Source organism: Indicator indicator, chromosome Z, assembly GCF_027791375.1.
Source record: "Indicator indicator isolate 239-I01 chromosome Z, UM_Iind_1.1, whole genome shotgun sequence".
Taxonomy (NCBI): domain Eukaryota; kingdom Metazoa; phylum Chordata; class Aves; order Piciformes; family Indicatoridae; genus Indicator; species Indicator indicator.
The window spans coordinates 35,315,707-35,334,742 of record NC_072053.1 but is presented as its reverse complement, the minus strand read 5'-3'; the positions used below and the strand labels follow the sequence as shown (position 1 = coordinate 35,334,742).

Genomic DNA, 19,036 nt, shown 5'->3' with positions numbered 1-19,036 from the left:
AACTCATACACCCTGATGTTTCTGCTATTTTGTGCATGGTGACATACCATGAGCTAAAAATACTTCCTAACCTTTTTCAATTGTTGACTCTGTGTAGATTTTTAGAATCTAATGGATAAGGGTTTACCTAGGACCTTCTCTCATCTAAGCATACTGACAGTTTGCCTAATCTACCTGTCTACGTAACTGCAGTCCCTAGTAGAATCTGGTTTAAACAAGCCAACCAGCTCAGGAGGCACTAAGCCACAGACACACAGAGAACGAGGCACAGTTAAGTTACACTTCACCAATTTAACTTGCTAGTTTAAGAGTACTTATTCCCTGCCACCTCTGCCTTGCCTTCCGTAGTGTTTTCCTTTTGTTTAACCTTGTGCTAACAAGTGATGCTTGCTGGCCCAAACCAAAGGTTTTTGTGGGGATGTTATTTCATAGAATTACTAAACTAAGATGACTCACAGACTCTTGATAGGTTTGATATGAAAGGGAGGTATACTTGCCAGACTGGCTCAACTAAAAGCCACTTTTATAGGCAGTATAACTCTTTCTGCAGAAATCATACTATAAAAACAACAGCTAGTAAGTCAGACCAAGACAGATAAGCAGTTAGTCATACAACTTTAAATCTCATAAAAGCAGTTCTTCTGCTGGGAATAATTAAAACCCTAAAAAAAAGCCTGTTTGCTAATTGGAAGTAAAATTATTCATATTTTGTAATCTCTATAATGTAGCTGTTACAGTTCAAACACTTCCATACTTTATAAGGTATCTAAATTATTTGAAACACATGGATAAATCTAGACTGAGTGGGCTTTAACAAAAAAAAAACTTTGAAGAACCCAGTCTTAGGCATGCTGGAAAGATTGCTTAGGTGAGGAAATTCTGTATTCTCCTACACACTTTGTCTATGAGATAGAATTTCTTTGCATGCATCTTCAAAGGATGAAAAATAGCAATTTTTCTCTCTGACAAAGGACACTGCAAGGAAAAATACTTCAGAGAGTGTTCTGTGACTGCAGTAGTGAAGATTCTATAATATATTTAAAACAGGGTTAAAACAGCAAGCACTCAAAATAGAATAAACTGGTTTGCATAGGTCAGTTCTTGGGGATGATGGCACTGCTCTCAGAATGACTTTGTACACACAGTATTAGCTGATATATAAACATGTATCAGGATCTACCTTTTCACTCTGCATAAATACAATTTTATTCTGCTTTTCAGAATACACCATTATTTTTCCACATATAACACTCATAAAAATTGCCTCCTGAAAAAATTTTCATGATTCTTAAAAATTTTATGCAAAAAAAAAAAAAATCAACTTTAGTTGTTGCTAACATGCAGGTTTAAACAAGTGAGGGAAATCATCAAAATTTTTCATTAATAAAATTAACACCTGTACCATCTCTTTAAAATAATTCCATGCCAAAATATATTGGAAAGGCTATAAATTATATTTGATTCAGGACAGATTTTCAAATTAAAAAAAAAAAGTTTATTATAAACATCAAAGACTAATATCTTACTCTGTTTGTTTTCTATTCTCTTGCTCCTCCTTCTCTCAGTATTCTTTCTTCCATCCTTATTCTGAGTTATTTCTTGGCATATGTTGACTTCTAGATCATTCTTGTCTTTAGAAGTAGATTCCTGAATTTTTCTGACAAGAAATTTGCTTAGAATCAACAAAAATACTCTTTCTTCTATATAAATCGATGTTTATAGTAGATCTAAGAATGTGAATGTATTTGATTTCAAAAGGAAGTCTGTAATAGTATGCAAGTATGCAGACTAACTTAGGTAGTACTGAATAAAGAACAAACCAGGAGAAACTATCTCTCAGCTCTTTAAAAAAAAGGTTCATCTTTTCCCTCTTGATTTTAAAGCCAACCCCATGAGAAATGAGTACTCTGTATGCATTGTATATGTTACATTAATTTAAAAAAAACATTTAAAGAATATTTAAGAAACCTTTCATACTCAAAATTCTTAGCTTTGTCAGTGTGAGATATTCCCTGCTGAGTGTCTTCTGAGATCTGGTGATGACTGGAAACATCTCCGCATTTTAAGGGGGTCTCTCTTAACTGCGTTGCATTTCTTGGTGTTGTTTGGGCCGTTTCTGCACATGCTGCAGCCTCCACTGCATGTGAACGTCTCTCATCAGTTTGCTCTTCACCAGGGGTGACACCACAGTAATCTGAAATGACTTGTTTGTCTCCTTGCTGATCACCTACAGGCTGTCACAAAAAGAAATATTGCAAGCAACTGCTAAGCATATAGTTAAAACAAGGGCTGCATAAATAAGAACTCCAAGAACATCATCTTGTAAATACACAGACACAGACAACAGAGAGGCTGCTTAAGCAAGTAATGAATTCCACAGATATGAGACACAGAGGATCACATAGAAGAGGCACTCCAACTAGTATGTCACACTGTGTGGACCAAGCAGGATTAGCCAAAGGAACTAGCATACTGAGAACCACTATTTAAATAATAAACCTAGGCTGGCTGACAGGAAACAAAAGTTGCAACTGTCTGAAAGCTGTTTAGTTGAACATAGGAAATGACTTAACAGATACAGTGTGGTTTCCTACTGACATGAGCTTCTGTCCAAAAAAATAAAGTGATGTCTGAGATGTCTTAAGCTAGCCCATCTTACCTCACTCTTGCAGAAGCCTAGAAATGTGCACAAGATCAAGAACCATGTTTAACCTAAGGATCACTAACTGCTACCTGAGAAGTTATTTTTAAAATCATAGAATCCCTGAGCTACTGACACCACAGATGAGATTCACTTCATTTAACCTTCTGCCTTCTAAAAGCCAGGCATCTAGATGACACTAGGCACACTCATTACCCCCACTACTGATGAAGAGGAAGCATTAATTTCAAAGATGAAGATGATTCACCTTGTCCTAAAATATGGAAAGGGGAACCTAAATGACTGGTGCGTACCAGACGCTTTTCTCTAACAGAAAAGGAAAGAAATCTCACCTTAAATAGATGTCACCTCATAGCAGGCAATTTGAGTTACATGAATTTATTCACTGTTGTAGGCAGTGTGTTGTGATGCTAAGTACTACTCAAGCTGCTGAAACATGCACACTCTTCATCTTGAGTAATGCTGAAAGCTCTTAGGACACACCCTCAGCACACATGCATTCAAATTCTTTCACAGTGATGTGGAAGAAATTGTTAGTCCTTTCTTGGGGCACCGATGAAAATGAAGGATTCACTGATTAACTCTTCAGCAGACAGGCTGTGAAGAGATGGACTGCATTCCTGGAACTGGTTCCTCCAGGTTGAGACAATGCATGTGAACATGGCAGCTGGGGAAAACCAAGTATTTTGAGTTTACAAAACTGCCAACACAGTGTGTTACAGTGTATCACATCCGCTGTGGTATGAGGGTTATAGAAGAAAATGTTTTAATGAGTTTTAAAAAGGTACTTGCTTTATAAGGGACCATATATTAAAATAGATGGGTTATCCAGCATCCTCATCACACCTACAGGACAGGGCAGGCTCTCCTCTCTGAAGAAATAAGGATAATAACAAGGTGAACAGTGTATTGTTAGAATGCAAGAGTTACTAAAAAATAACTGGGAGTTTTTCTTCATTCAAACCAGGAAAGTGATTTTACCCCTGTACTCAGCTCTGGTGAGGTTGTATCTCAAATACTGTGTTCAGTTTGGGGCCCCTCACTACAGTAAGGACATTGATTTACCAGGGTGTGTCCAAAGAAGGACAATAAAGCTGGTGAAGGGCCCAGAGCACAAGTCTTGTGAGAAGCAGTTGAGGGACCTGGGGTTGTTTAATCTGGAGAACAGGAGGTTCATGGGAGACCTTAATGCTCTCTACAACTACCTGAAAAAGTGTTGTAGAGAAATGGGGGTCAGTTTGTTCAACCAAGTAACAAGTGATAGAACAAGAGGAAATGTCCTTAAGTTGTACCAAGGTAAGTTTAGACTGGACATCAGAAATAATTTATCTACTGGAAGGGTTATCTGGCATTGGAACAGCTTGCCCAGGGCAGTGGTGGAGGCATGCCTGGAGGCATGTAAGAGCTTTGTAGACATAGTGCTTAGGGATATGGTTTAGTCGTGTTAGTGTCAGGGTAATGATTTGACCTGATGATCTTAAGGGTCTTTCCAATCTAGGCAATGGTGTGATTTTGTGATTGTCTTCCTGCTTCCTGCCTTCAAGAACAGCAGATGGAGGCACAAACAAGCTAAAAATCAATCACTAACTGACAAAATGTTGGAAATCCCCATTCCCACAGGACTCTCTATTAGCTGTAATATTGAGTAAATCTATACATTAAGCTTCACACATCTGTGCTACAGGTTTCAGAAAACAACACTTCCATGAAAGAGCTTTGTAAATTGCCGTGGTTCTGAGACAATCACACTTGAGACCTTTAGGCACCTTGAAATTAGCTGTTCTTGTACCATGTTTTATTCTGTACTGTTATATTCAGTTATGGTCGTGATGGATACGGAGAAGGCTGAGGTGCTCCATGACTACTTTTTCTCAGTGATCACTGCAAGGGCTCCAGTTGCACCACCACTGCGGTCATTTCAACCCACCACAACCACCAAGCTCCAGAAAACAGAGGTGGAGAGTGGGAAAAGGAAGATCTGCCCACTGTAAGAGAAGATCAGGTTTGAGAAGAACCTGAAGGTGCACAAGTCCATGAGGCCCAACAAGATCCACTCAGGGTCCTGAGGGAACTGGCAGATGAAGTTGCCAAAGCACTATCCATCATATTTGAAAAGTCATGGCAATCTAGTGAAGTCCCTCCTGACTGGAAACATAACCCCCATCTTCAAAGAGGTGTGTGGTGGTTTAAGGAAGACCACAGAAACTATAGTTGAGTCAGTCTCACCTTATGCCTGGCAAAAGCATGAAGCAGGTCCTCCAGAAGGCATTGCTGAGGCATACAGAAAATGAAGAAGAGGTGGTTGGTTCTAACCAGTATAGCTTCACCAAGGGCAAATCCTGCCTGACAAACTTGTTGGCTTTCTCTGATGGAGTTACAGTGTCAGTGGATAAGGGAAGAGAACTGATGTCATCCACCTGGACTTGTGTAAAGCATTTGACACGGTCCCACACAACATCCTCATCACCAAATTGGAAAAGCATGGACTTGAGGGATGGTTCACTTGCTTGGTAAGCAATTGGCTGGATGGCTGCATTCAGAGAACTGTGGGCAATGGCTCAATGTCCAAATGGAGTCCAGTGACAAGTGTCATCCCTCGGGGGTCAGGACTGAGACCAGTGCTGTTTAACATCTTTGTCAGCAGTATTGACAGTGGCACTGAGTGCACCCTCAGCAGGTTTTCATATGACACCAAGCAGTGTGGCACAGCTGACATGCTGGAGGGAAGGGATCCCATCCAGATGGACTTGGACAGGTTTGAGAGGTAGGTCCAAACCAACCTCATAAAGTTCAACAAGACAAAGTGCAAGGTCCTATACCTGGATCAGGAAAATCCCCAGCACAAATACAGGCTGAGTGACAAGGGACTTGAGAGCAGCCTTGAGGAGAAGGACCTCGGGATTATCAGTTGATGAAAAACTCAACATGAGCCAGCAATGTGCACTTGCAGCCCAAATGGCCAACCATGACCTGGGTTGCATCAAAAAAAGTGTGACTAGCAGGATGAGGGAAGTGATTCTCCTGCTCTACACTGCTTTTGTGAGACTTCCCCTCGGTTAGTGTCCAGTTCTGGTGCCCCCAGCACAAGAGGGACATTGAACTGCTGGAGCGGGTCCAAAGGAGGGCCACAAAGATGATCAGAGGGCTGGAGCACCTTCCCTGTGGGGACAGAATGCAAGAGCTGAGGTCGTTCAGCTTGAAGAAGAGAAGGCTCTGGGGAGACATCATAGAGGATTTCCAGTACCTGAAAGGGGCCTGCAATAAAGCTGGGAAGGGACTTTTTACAAAGGCTTGTAGTGATAGAATGAGGTGGAATGAATTGAAGCCTGAAGAGGGCAGATATAGATTGGAGATTAGGAAGAAATTCTTTACAGTGAGGGTGGTGAGACATTGGAACAGGTTGCGCAGGGACATCACAGATGCCCCCTCCCTAAAGGTGTTAAAGGCCTGAATGAGGCCTTGAGCTTCATCCTGCTCTGGTGGAAGGTGTCCCTGCCCATGGCAGGGGCACTGGAACTCGATGATCTTTAAGGTCCCTTCCAACCTAAACCATTCTATGAATACCACCAGCAAAAGACGGAATTAACTTGTACTCTTTGGATGCTTTTTTGCCATTGTGGTGACACTGTAAAGCCACCTTAAATAGGTAGTTCTATGTGGTTCATCACTGATTTGCACCTCCAGATTATTCAAAGACAACACAGAGTGGAGAAACTTATTTCAGGTTTACTAGGCCTATCTGCTGCATTCCAGAGCATAAATACGTCTCCTATGTGTCCTTCTCTTTCCCTTACTGTAATCTAAATAGGAAAAGACTACAGCATTGCTTTCCCTTTGTGTTCCTCTCCAGATTTTTGCATTCATGTTTTTTAATCCAAATGACCTAGTTCAAATCACCTCTACAGTACAATAACACTGTGAAGAGAACAGCGTGAGGCAAGAGAAGAGAAAATTTGGGTAACGTATCTATACATGCTGGTTTCTTCACAGGAAGACATGACCATAAAACCATGCCTCCATTTCTTTCAGTAAGTCTCGCACAGGCAGAACTAAACAAAATTAATGCATTTCTAAATACATGCAAAAAATCCCATTAAACAATCTTTCTAATCTACAGCAAAGACACGGCTGGAATTTCTCTTGTAATATGTGCAAAGCATTCCTGTGCTACAGTGGTGAGAAGTACAACAGCATACTACAGTCTGGAGAAAAAGCAGAACCGGAGTGTGTAGGAGCCTAGAGTTGGAACTGGCTGGTATATACTGGTGTGCCACAAAGGAATAACAGCATAGGGGTTTGGAACTTCCTTTGGAGAGAATGCAAGACATAGGTTTCCATGTCAATCACTAAATCAGCATTACTAGGATTTCTCATCCAAGCAAGCTCAGCCATTTTCACAAAATGGATATATCAGAAAAACACTACTGGACTTTTAAAACAAAACCAATTGAAATGTATGAAACATGCAATTTATCAATGTCAATTTATTCTTTACTAAGGCTCAAATCTCCAAGTAAATTGTCTGTTCTATAAGATATTTTATGACAAACATAATTTTTCAGTTATTAATTGTGTATATACTTGCTTATTTTTTGTCTCCAAGTTACATCCTGTTAAGGCTCTTATTTCTTTGACATGAATTGTAGCAAGCTGAGGCTCAGTCATGCTTGTTAGTTGTGCGCAGTCATCACCTAACCACAGAATTCTAGGTTCTGAATTTAACTGCTCTCTCCCCTTGGCACTCATATGGCACTACAGGACTGATAGATTATACTGAAAATCCTGACAAGGAATTCAATGCTGTCAGAAGCTCTACTGGCAAAGCATTACTGCTCTCGTCCACAGATGGATAAATGGGAAAGGCAGGACCCTGACACTTAACTTCTCAGGTTTATCATTTTAAGACCCTCAGTATCACTAAGGGATCTCAACGAATCACAGCTTCACCAGTCTCTATAATCCATCAATGAATGTTTCCATGAAAATCTTCTCTGAGGATGTCAATGAAAGCCCTGCATCAGTGTTTGTTGAACATTCTTTTACTCTGTATCTGTGTTAATAATGGCCGTGCTTTGAAAGTAAGTGGATATATACCTTTTGGTGTCTGTTCCTTTGGAAGTGAACATATTAACAATCATATAAAAAGCATAACTAGTAAACCTCGATTCATGAGTTTCTATTATGAGTTTATGTGGATCCCACATGGCTATGGAGCATTTGTGCCTCACAAGGTTCAGTTCACATCTTTAGGAGTATGTTTGTAAGCTGCACATTTGAGTTTCCACACTTAGTAGAGAATCACAAAACCATAAGTGTTCTTGGGAAAAACTACTGGGTTTCCAATCAATTTTAGGTGCTTTCAAGAGACGCATCAATTTTTATACCAATTGGTAGCTTCTTCATTTTTATCCTATCCTTGTTTCAAATGCTCCTACAGGAGAAAACCAGATGCCTCAGCAGACTTAAACCGGATTTTTTCTATGTAACATTTGTATATAATAGTGCTGTTGCTAAGTAGTATGGGATCTTAAGAAAATCTTAACACATTTTTAGTCTCTTGCTGCCAGCAAGTGGCCATACCGGGTAGTGCAAGAATCCTCTAACGACTGGTAACAATTTTGGTAAAACTCACACACAATAAAACAGGGCACTAATCTCAGTTTGTAAGACATTACAGATCCCTGATTCTTTGTTGAAAACTATTTTGCCATCTGCTCTTTCCTACTGCTTTGAGAAACTAATTTAAAAATAGGATTCCTACATAAAAGGATGCCAAAAAGGTATCTACTTGGCATAAGGCTGTGAATTTCTTCCACTAAGCATAAGCACACTACTTCAAAAACTGATTTAAATCCCACCATCCTCATGTCTCAGTTATTTAGAGTACAAACCCACATCACAGCATTCCTCAATCCAGGCATAAACCCTGCTGACCTGCTAGCAACAGCCCAGAATCTCTCGTCTCGCAATCTCTCGTCTCCCCATCTTACCCACTAAGCACACACTAAGAGCTAAGCACGGCCACGCTCAATTCCAGCCTCAGCTGTTTAGGAACCTTGCACCACTGGAAGCAGGAAGATAAGATTTTTTTTTTTTTTAAATTAGAGAAGCAAAAGCCCAGTTAGAACTTACACTGGCCACTTCCGTGAAAGACAGTAAAAAGCATTTTTATAAATACATTGATGCTAAAAAGAGGGGCAAGAACCTCCACTCTTCATTGGATGTGGAAGGGAATATCATAACCAAAGATGAGGAAAAGGCAGAGGTACTAATTACCTTCTTAGACTCAATTTTCAATGGTAAGCCAGGAGGGCTTCAGGTGTCCCTGCCCATGGCAGGGGGGTTGGAACTAGATGATCCTTGTGGTCCCTTCCAACCCTGACTGATTCTATGATTCTATAATGGGCCTCCTGAGCTGGTAGATGGGGTCAGGGAGCAGTACAGTCCCCCTGAAATCCATGAGAAAGCAGCTGAGAGACTTGCCTAGCCACTTGGATCTGCTTTTATGAACAGGTGACCCACCTGGTGGATGTGGAGAAGGCTGTTGCATTGGGCTTGGCCAAGATGGAGTTAATTCTTCTCACAGAATCTTTCTAGTGCTGTGTTTTGCAGCAGTAGTTGATAACACAGCAGTGTTTTGGCTATTGCTGAATAAGTAGTGAGGCTGTGTCTTTTCAAGTGTTTCCTTGCCCAAGAGTACGCTGAGGGGTGGGCAAGATCTTGGGAGGGGACAAGACTGAGCCAGCTGACCCAGACTGGCCAGAGAGGTATTCCATGCCATATGACGGTCAGCTCACATATAAGAATGAAGTAAAAGAAGTAAGTGTGGGGATTGGTCCATGCTGTCTATCCTCCCAAGTAACGACCAAGCTTAGAGAGCCCTGCTTCCCGAGACCGACCATTGTCCTGATGATGGGAAGTAGAGACTAACATATCTCTCTCTGCTCTTCTTTTCCGTGTGGTTTATTGCTTTTTGCTTGTTATTGTTATTAAAATAGCTTCTATCTTATTATTGCCTTTTGTTATATTTTTTTTTACTCTCTCCCCCTGTCCATTTAAGAAGGGGAGTGACAGAACGTCTTTGGTGGGCATCTGGCCTCCAGAACACGGCCAAACCACCACAGCTGTGGATGTAGTCTACCTGAACTTCAGCAAGACCTTTGACACTGTCCCCCATAGCAAATTCCTGGCCAAGCTGTCAGCTCATGGCTTGGACAGGAGCACTCTTTGCTGGCTTAAGAACTGGCTGCAGGGCTGGGCCCAGAGAGTGGTGGTGAATGGTGCCACTTCCAGTGTAGTGGGTTGGAACCTCAAACCATCGCAGCCAGTCACTAGTGGTGTCCCCCAGGCATCAGTGTCAGGTCCAATCCTGATTAGAATCTTTAGATCTGGATGAGGAGAGAGAGTCCACCACTAGTAAGTTTGCAGATGATACCAAGTTGGGAGCAGGTGTCAATCTGTTACAGGGTAGGAGGGCTCTCCAGAGGGACCCTGACAGGCTGGACAGATGGGCAGAGTCCAACATGATGGCATTCAACAAATCCAAGTGCCAGGTTCCGCACTTTGGTGACAACAACCCCATGCAGAGCTACAGGCTGGGGTCAGAGTGGCTGGAGAGCAGCCAGACAGAAAGGGACCTGGGGGTACTGGTTGACAGTAGGCTGAACATGAGCCAGCAGTGTGCCCAGGTGGCCAAGAAGGCCAATGGCATCCTGGCCTGCATTAGAAATAGTGTGGCCAGCAGCACTAGGGAAGTAATTCTGCCCCTGTACTCAGCACTGGTTAGATCACACCTTGAGTACTGTGTCCAGTTCTGGGCTCCTCGATTTAAGAAAGACATTGAGATAATTGAAAACATCCAGAGAAGAGCAATGAGGCTGGTGAGAGGTCTGGAGCACAAGCCCTATGAGGAGTGGCTGAGGGAGCTGGGGTTGTTTAGCCTAGAGAAGAGGAGGCTCAGGGGAGACCTTATTGCTCTCTACAACTACCTGAAAGGAGGTTGTAGACAGGTGGGGGTTGGTCTCTTCTCCCAGGCAACCAGTGGCAAAACAAGAGGACATAGTCTCAAGCTGTGCCAGGGGAAGTTTAGGTTCAAGGTGAGGAGAAAGTTCTTCACAGAAAAACTAATTGGCCAGTGGAATGGGCTGGCCAGGGAGGTGGTGGAGTCATTGTCCCCGGAGGTGTTCAAAAAAAGATTGGATGTGGCACCTGGAGCCATGGTTTAGTTCCATGAGTGTTAGGTATTAGGTAATAGTTGGACTTGATGATCTCTGAGGTCATTTCCGACCTGGTTGATTCTGTGATTCTGTAAGGAAGATAAACAGAGGTCTTCATCTGAAAAAAAGAATTTACTTGACCATGAATATAAAAAAATTGTGTTATTAAACTCACTGTACCCAAGGCCAATGAGTAAGCCAGGCTTACTCAAGCCTTTGATGTCTACTTCTCTCTGCGCACTACATGAGCAAGCTTAAACCTGGTCTGTGAGTTCCAGCAGTTAGTGTAGGATAGTTATGTTCACATACCAAAGGTGAATCTTGACATGCAGGGACCTTTCTTCCATGTGTCTGAGAAAAATTAAAAAGTTACTAAGAAACTGATGGCTGTTTGGTATCAGAGACTGGGTACTGCAAATGTTGTAAGATAAAACTGCAAACATGCATCACAGGCTTGTGGCCATCTTATTGTCCACAGGATCCCCAGATCCTTCTCCGCAGGGATACTTTCCAGCCAGCTGGTCCCCAGCCTGTGCTGGAACCTGAGGTTATTCCTCTCTGGATGCACAGCTTCACATTTCCCCTTGTCAAACTTCACCAGTTTACTTGTCCAGCTCCCACTGAACGCAACAAAACTAGCTGGTTTATCAGTCACTCCTCCCAAAACCACCTCTGAACTTTCTGAGGGCAGAGTCTGTTCTGTTTTCCAGGCCATAAATGAAGATGTTGGACAGTAATGGCCCCACTATCAGCAGACTAACCACAAGAGAAGTCAAACCTGCTACATCATCAAAATCAAGAAAACTCAACAGGACTCATTTTATGGATTCAAGACTTCTGTGCAGAGATTACGTTAATTAATGAACTTCTCTTGTATTTTCAGAAACAGACACGCAAAGCTAATATGCCCAGTGATTCACTGCTGGCTGTCCAGGTGTTTGTCCCACCCGTTCTTCAAAACACAGAAGCCTGTGTTGTATTGCTTTCTCTCACTGAAGTCTTCCTCAGCAAGATCCTCTCATTTCTCTAGAACGCATGCAAATTACATCCTAGTGCTGCAAAAATCCTACAAACTGACCAGGACCCTGTGTCCTGGATTAAAGCAGCCTGCTCTCACAAGTCCCCATCTCTACACACAAAGTAACACATTTGCAGAAAAAGTGCAGCAAAATACAGAAGCAGTAGCAAAAGCCCACAGCCTTCCCTACCCACCCTGACCTGCAGAATGTCCAGAGGAAAAGACCAACACCCCAAAACTGGAAACTGAAAGCAGGAACTGGAACAGGAAGCTGCTCATGTTACCATCTGAGTTTCCAGCCCCAGGATACTTTGCTCCAGCTAGCACCTTCATTTTGAAGCTGGCATGACAGCAGCATGGTACTGAGCATCAGCAGTAGGTTCAACTTGAACCACAACACATTGCTCCAGAGATAGCAACAGAGCAAATTTCAGGGACAGTTTCTCTGTCCAGCATATGTAGGCCTGAAAGCAATGAACCAGCCAGGTATCAACTAGGATGAGACACGAAAAAGCACAGAGCCCGCTATGCCTTGGAATGAGGTAAGAATGCAGAGGTAGCAGTGACATAACCAGGCAGACAGATGATGGTAGAGCAGTGGGTGTAGTTTATCTTGATTTCAGTAAAGCATTTGACACTGTCTCCCACAGCATCCTTGCAGCTAAACTGAGGCAGTGTGACCTGGATAATCAGGTAGTGAGGTGGATTGAGAACTGGTTGAAGGGAAGAAGTCAGAGAGGCATGGTCAATGGGACAGAGTCTAGTTGGAGGCCTGTATCTAGTGGAGTCCCTCATGTGTCAGTACTGGGACTAGTGCTGTTCAATATGTTCATGAGCCAGCAATGCGCTCTTGTGGCCAAGAAGGCCAATGGTTGTATTAGAAGGGCTGTGGTCAGTACGTCAAGAGAGGTTCTTCTCTCTCTCTACCCTGATGAGGCTACATCTGGAATATTGTGTCCAGTTCTGGGCCCCTCAGATCAAGAAGGACAGGGAACTGCTTGACACAGTTCAGTGCAGAGCCATGAAAATGACTAAGGGAGTGGACCATCTCACGAGGAGAGACTGAGGGAGCTGGGGCCCTTTAGCTTGGAGAGGAGGAGACTAAGGGGTGACCTCGCTCATGTTTATAAATACGTAAAGGTTGAGTGCCTAGAGGATGGAGTCAGGCTCTTCTCAGCAATTCCCAATGACAGGAGACAAGGGCAATGGGTGAAAGTTGAGGCATAGGAAGTTCCAAGGAAACAGAAAGAAGAATTATTTCACCGTGAGAGTGATGGAGCACTGGAACAGGCTGCCCAGGGGTGTCGTGAAGTCTCTCTCTCTGCAGATATTCAAGACCCACCTGGATGAGTTCCTGTGTGACATGCTCTAGGTGATCCTGCTCTGGCAGGGGCGTTGGACTAGATGATCTCTCAAGGCCCCTTCCAGCCCCTAACATTCTGTGATTCTGTGTACACACAAGTAACCTCATGGTTGCAGATTACAGCATACAGACACACGATACAGAAGCAAAGGCCAAGAACCCGTTCATGAAATGCTGCCAGCAATAAACTGCTAATTGGAGAGAAATCTGCTCAAGTCCTTCACTGGTGCCTGAACTTACTGACTGCAAACCAAGAATGGAAGGATTGCTGAAAGGAAAAAGAGACCAGGGGAAATAGAGAGGAATCAGGGTAACATTTAACTACTGGATGTTTATGTTAGTAGCTGCAGAACCTTCAACACTTGCTCAGCATGTTTCTGGGTTGGATGGTTCAGACATAGGTATTGCTGAATTTTTGCTACTGTGTTTTCTGGAAGTTGCCAGGGAATTCCTTCTTCCTTCCCCTTCCGTATTTCATGCGCAAAAACAGTGCTTGCAAGTAGATAATTACTAAGATAATCCAGTCTAATTTTTCAGCTACACTTAATGTATTCAGATTGCATTATCCTTACCTAAACCAGTGTTGACACAGTCCCTGTTCTTCTACTTGCCTTCAGCTGTGGATTTCCACATCCTTTCTTACGCTGAATTGACACCTATCTACTATTCTGGGAAGCTGGATTGAAAAGATAACCCATCTGAAAACTAGGACAACTAAAAAAATTCAACAGCGTGTGACAGCTGTTGCCCAAAACTGTGTCCAGTTCTGGTGTCTCAATCATAAAAAAGACACAGAGCTCTTGAAGTGAGTCCAGAGGTAGGTCACAAAGATGATCCAAGGGCTGGAGCACCTCTGCTGTGGGGATGGGCTGAGGGAATCAGGGTTGTTCAGCCTAGAGAAGACTTGGGGGGACCTTATAGCAGCCTTCCAATACTTGGGGATCCTACAGGAAGGCTGAAGAGGGACTTTTCAGAAGAGCATCGAGCCATAGAACAAGGCAAAATGGTTTTAAGATGAAGGAGAGTAGGTTAGATCTTAGGACAAAGTTCTTCAGTGCAAGGGTGATGACACTCTGGAATAGGTTACCCAGGGAGATTGTGGATGCCTCCTCCCTGGGGGTGTACAAGGCCAGGCTGGATGAGGCCTTGAGCAGCCGAGTCTAGGTTGTCCCTGTCCGTCTTCAGCAGTGAAATCTGTTACTCATGAGCAGCTTTAGAATTCTGAGAGAGATGTAACAAAGAGACTGGCACTATCTATTTTTGGCCAAAGAAAGTCATTACTCCCAAACAGGAGTACAGTTACAGATATTCTGTTCCTCCTCAAAGACCTTCCTAATGTCTCTCCCAAAGTTTTCATTGGTGGGAAACATGTTTTAAGCTACTATAAGTCTTCATTACTTAGATTAAGTAACAGCCCTTGTAGATTCTGTGCCACGGTCATGTCCTTCCTATTTCACTTATTGATATGCTATTTACCCTTGCACCCTGCAACCTTACACTGCAGTTCCTACCTAAAGAGAAAATAAAGCTTATCTCTTAAATTGTTCTCATCCAATACACTCAGTGTTAGTTTTATATTCTATAATGTTAATTGAATTAAATTATATTTTATATACATTCAGATTTAAAAATACACTAACCTTTTCTTCTGAATCTTTCTGAACTCCATTCACTTCAGTATCTAAATTTAGGAAAATAAACAAATATTTCAGTTGTACTATCACTGAATTCCACTTCTGAAAGATCTCATCATCTCTAACAAAATGGCCTCACTTCCTGATTATGACTGAAGTTGAAAACTTTCTTGCAAATTATTGTAGTCATGTTCCCTAAGTGGAACTGGCAATAAGGTTTAAAGTTAGGCTCTAGTAGGGATATTTCATCACGCTTCTTCAGTGAGGTTTAGAGGCTTGTGTTTCCACAGACTATCAGCATATGAAATTGCCACCTATTCCACAAGATGAGACCTACCTCCTGCCCTCTGTAATTACAATGCAATTACACAAGACAGCTAAAACAATTCAATAATTTACTGCTTTTGAAAGGGGCTGGTCCCATACTCCTGGCTCCCATCAGCACGTTACAACATTTATGTGACTCCCTGGAAATTTCCGCATCAGGAATACAGCGAATGGTTCTACCAGATTTGCAAAAATTAATTCCAAGAAATGCAAGGCAAAACAGATGGGGCAGTCCTGCACTGCTGGATGCACAGAGGAATAGAGGCACAACTGAAAGTACCAGCAGGTGACACACAGATTTATGGAATAACCAGTAACTTGTTTGTTTCTCCTTTCCTACAGATGTCTTCCATTCTTGGGTGTGTTAGTAAGAAGCACGTTGGAACACTCAATGATTATTACATCCATGCTTACCTTACACATCCATATAGCAGCTGGGCACTAGGTGACCTATAACTGGTGTCAGAAAATTAAACAGCAATGGACATACATCACTGGCTTGGGAAAACTGCTATTTCTTACAGAAAATCCTAACAGAATACTTACAAAAACATAACTTGTAATCCAAGACAACTATGAAAACCAAAAAAAACTCTTTCATAGGCCACATAGAGTCAGATTCTAAATAAATCTACAGGGATATAAATCTTCAGCTTCTCAAATGATTTTGCCATAGCTAGAGCAACTTTCAATTTTGTACAAAATACAACTTACCCACATAATTATTTTGCTGTTCCTCTACTGCAGCATTTAGTGAAAAATCAGTCTTAGAAATATTCTCAGTAGTTGATAGACAGTTTATCCAACCCCTAGAATAATTCAGTAAAAAGCTCTTATTCTGAAAGAACTTTCATCTGCTCATTTAAAGAAAATTTACATAATACTTTCAATTAATTTATGCAGTTTTGTACTTAACAATTATTTACGAAAATAACTACTGTTATTTTCAAGGCATATATAACTAAGACTTCCAGATTTCCTAAGTGGAGTTGGCTATGTTTGCACACTCATTCCCTAAGCAAAAAAATGACCCTTCCTGATTTTTATTACTTCAGTATTTTGATTATAAATCCATCTTCTACTGACATCTTTCCATAACTTCTAAGAACAAAAGGTTTAATGTTATTTATTACACATTTTTGCTTATTTGTCTAACGATTTCCTTGAGTAGCTTACTGTCATTCCTGTTGCTTATGTCCATACACCATTAAAAGTAGTATCATTAATAAAAACAGAGATAAAGGTTGACTCATATTGGACACATAGGTCCTTCACTAAGCAAACAAGAAAACTGCTTCACAACAGAACACAGAGAACAAAAATAAATAAATACATACATACATAAATCATCATACAAATGGAGGTATAATGGAATTGTTAATCACAGTGTGCCTGACTGGAGTTCCTGTGCAAGGTATTATACTCACTGCAGTAGAGACTGAGACTGGTCAGATGCGCATGCGTCTTGAGGTATCTGTATGGAAAAGAAAACACCAATTAATAAATTAGTAAACGAGGTATTGCATTACTTACTTCCCCAGCTTTACTACACGGTTGTGGCAGGACTATTATCTTCTTGAAGGTAGGAAGGCTCTGCAGAGGGATCTGGACAGGCTGGATCAATGGGCTGAGGTCAATTGTATGAGGTTTAACAAGGACAAATGCAATTGGCTCACAACAACCCCAGGCAATGCTACACGCTTGGGGCAGAGTGGCTGGAAAGTTGCATGGTGGAAAAGGATCTGAGCACACATGCCAGCAGTGTGTTCAGATGGCCAAGAAGGCTAACAGCATCCTAGCCTGTATCAGGAATAGTGTGGCCACCAGCACTAGGGAAGTGATTGTCCCCCTGTACTCAGCACTGGTGAGGCTGCGCCTCGAATACTGTGCCCCTTACTACAAGAGTTTCTGGAGCGTGTCCAGAGAAGGACAACAAAGCTAGTGAGCAGCCTGAAAAACTAGTTTAATGAGGAACAGCTGAGGGAACTGGGGTTGTTTAGACAGGAGAAGACTGAGGGGAAACCTTCTTGTTCTCTACAGCTACATGAAAGGTGGTTGTAGTGAGATGGGTATTGGTCTCTTCTTCCTAGTATCAAGTGATAGGACAAGAGGAAATGGCCTCAAGCTGCAACAGGGGACATTTAGATTGGATACTAGGAAAAATTTCTTCACTGAAGAAGTGGTCAGGTTGCCCAGGATGCTGGTGGAGTCACTGTCCCTGGAGGTGTTCAAAACTGTGTAGACATGTCACTTCAAGACATGGTTTAATAGTCATGGTGATGTTAGGTTGACGGTGGGACGTGATGATCTTACAAGGTCTTTTCCAAACAAACCAATTCTTTGATTCTATGATCTCCCTTCTCTAAGTGATTTAGTAAATTGTATTTTTAGATCTTTATATATATTAGTAGTGAGATACCAAAGCCGTTCCACTTAAATATTTTTTAATTTGTTCTATTTAAGAAAAGAGTTAAAAAAAAAAAATCAAGATTATGAAAGACAACACTGACTCAAAAGGAAAACATACCTATGCTCAGTATTGGGGCAGTTCACTTTAGTATCTTTATCAATGATCTAGACAAGGGGATAAAGTGCATCCCCAGTAAGTTTGCAGATGACACTAAGATGGGAGGGAGTGTTGATCTGCTTGAGGGTATGAAGGCTCTACAGAGGAACCTGGACAGGCTGGATCAGTGGGCCAAGGCCAGATGAATTTGATTCAATGCCATCAAATGCTGGGTCCTGCACTTGGGTCACAACAACCTCATGCAACATTACTAGCTTGGCAAAGAATGGCTGGAAAGATGCCCTATAGAGAAAGTTCTGAGGGTGTTGATAGACAGCTGGCTGAACATAAAACCATCAATGTGCTCAGGTGGCCAAGAAGGCAACGAACATAGTGGCCTCTATCAGAAACACTGTGACAAGCAGGACCAGGAAAGTGATTGTTCCCCAGTACACAGCACTGGTGAGGCCACACCTTGATCTCACTATAAGGAAGATACTTATGCAGTGCAGTGACTCCAGAGACGGTCACAGAAGCTCATGAAGGGTCTGGAGAATTGGTCTTAGGAGAAACAATTGAGGGAACTGGGATGGTTTAGTCTGGAGGAAGGGAGGCTGAGGGGAGTTGTGAAAGGATGTTGCATCAAGATGGGTGTCAAGTCTCTTATCCTTAGTAAAACAGATAGGATGAGAGTAAATGGCCTCAAGTAGCATCAGGGAAGGTTTAGATAGGGTATTAGAATAAGCCACTTCACTGAAAGGTTTATTAAACACTGGAACAGCCCCCCTAGAGAGCTGGTTGAAGGAGCTGGTTGAATCACCATCCCTGGAGGTGTTTAAAAGATGCACAGATGTGGTGCAAATGGATATGGTTTAGCACCAGACTTGTTAGAGATAGATAATGGTTAGAACCAATGATCTTAAAGGTGCTTTCCAACCAAAATGTTTCTATCGTCCTATGATTAAGATAGGCAATTAAACTGCAGAATGATTCTCTTTCAGGTTAACCAAAGACCCATGTTTACTAGAGGACTATCAGCACACTGACTGCAATTCTAAACAAATCACTGACATGGTGGAGACCATTCATAGCACTAGGAAAACTCTGGTATGGACAAGTGATGACCTATCCCATTTGCACAAGGCATCAGCAACAGAGTAAGAACAACCATTTTAGCAATGGCCTGAAGAGCACCAGGTGAAAACTGCCCAGTAGGAAGGGCTGCTAACGGGCTGCCTGGAACTTCAGAACAGATTGTGCAACAACTATTTACTGACATAGTTACAAAATATATCAGAGGAACAGCTGGC

At 42.1% G+C, this 19,036-nt stretch overlaps 1 protein-coding gene across 1 annotated transcript in view; it reads right to left on the bottom strand.

The window, feature by feature from the left end:
* The window catches only part of ANKRD31 (ankyrin repeat domain 31), a 69,531-nt gene that overhangs the window by 45,583 nt on the left and 4,912 nt on the right, over positions 1 to 19,036 (bottom strand). Inside the window, 11 exon segments of the mRNA XM_054397563.1 lie at positions 1,527 to 1,657; positions 1,978 to 2,234; positions 2,660 to 2,676; positions 7,270 to 7,391; positions 7,393 to 7,548; positions 7,550 to 7,600; positions 7,602 to 7,712; positions 8,243 to 8,268; positions 14,900 to 14,940; positions 15,935 to 16,029; positions 16,648 to 16,694. Coding sequence (XP_054253538.1) covers positions 1,527 to 1,657; positions 1,978 to 2,234; positions 2,660 to 2,676; positions 7,270 to 7,391; positions 7,393 to 7,548; positions 7,550 to 7,600; positions 7,602 to 7,712; positions 8,243 to 8,268; positions 14,900 to 14,940; positions 15,935 to 16,029; positions 16,648 to 16,694 — 1,054 coding nt within the window.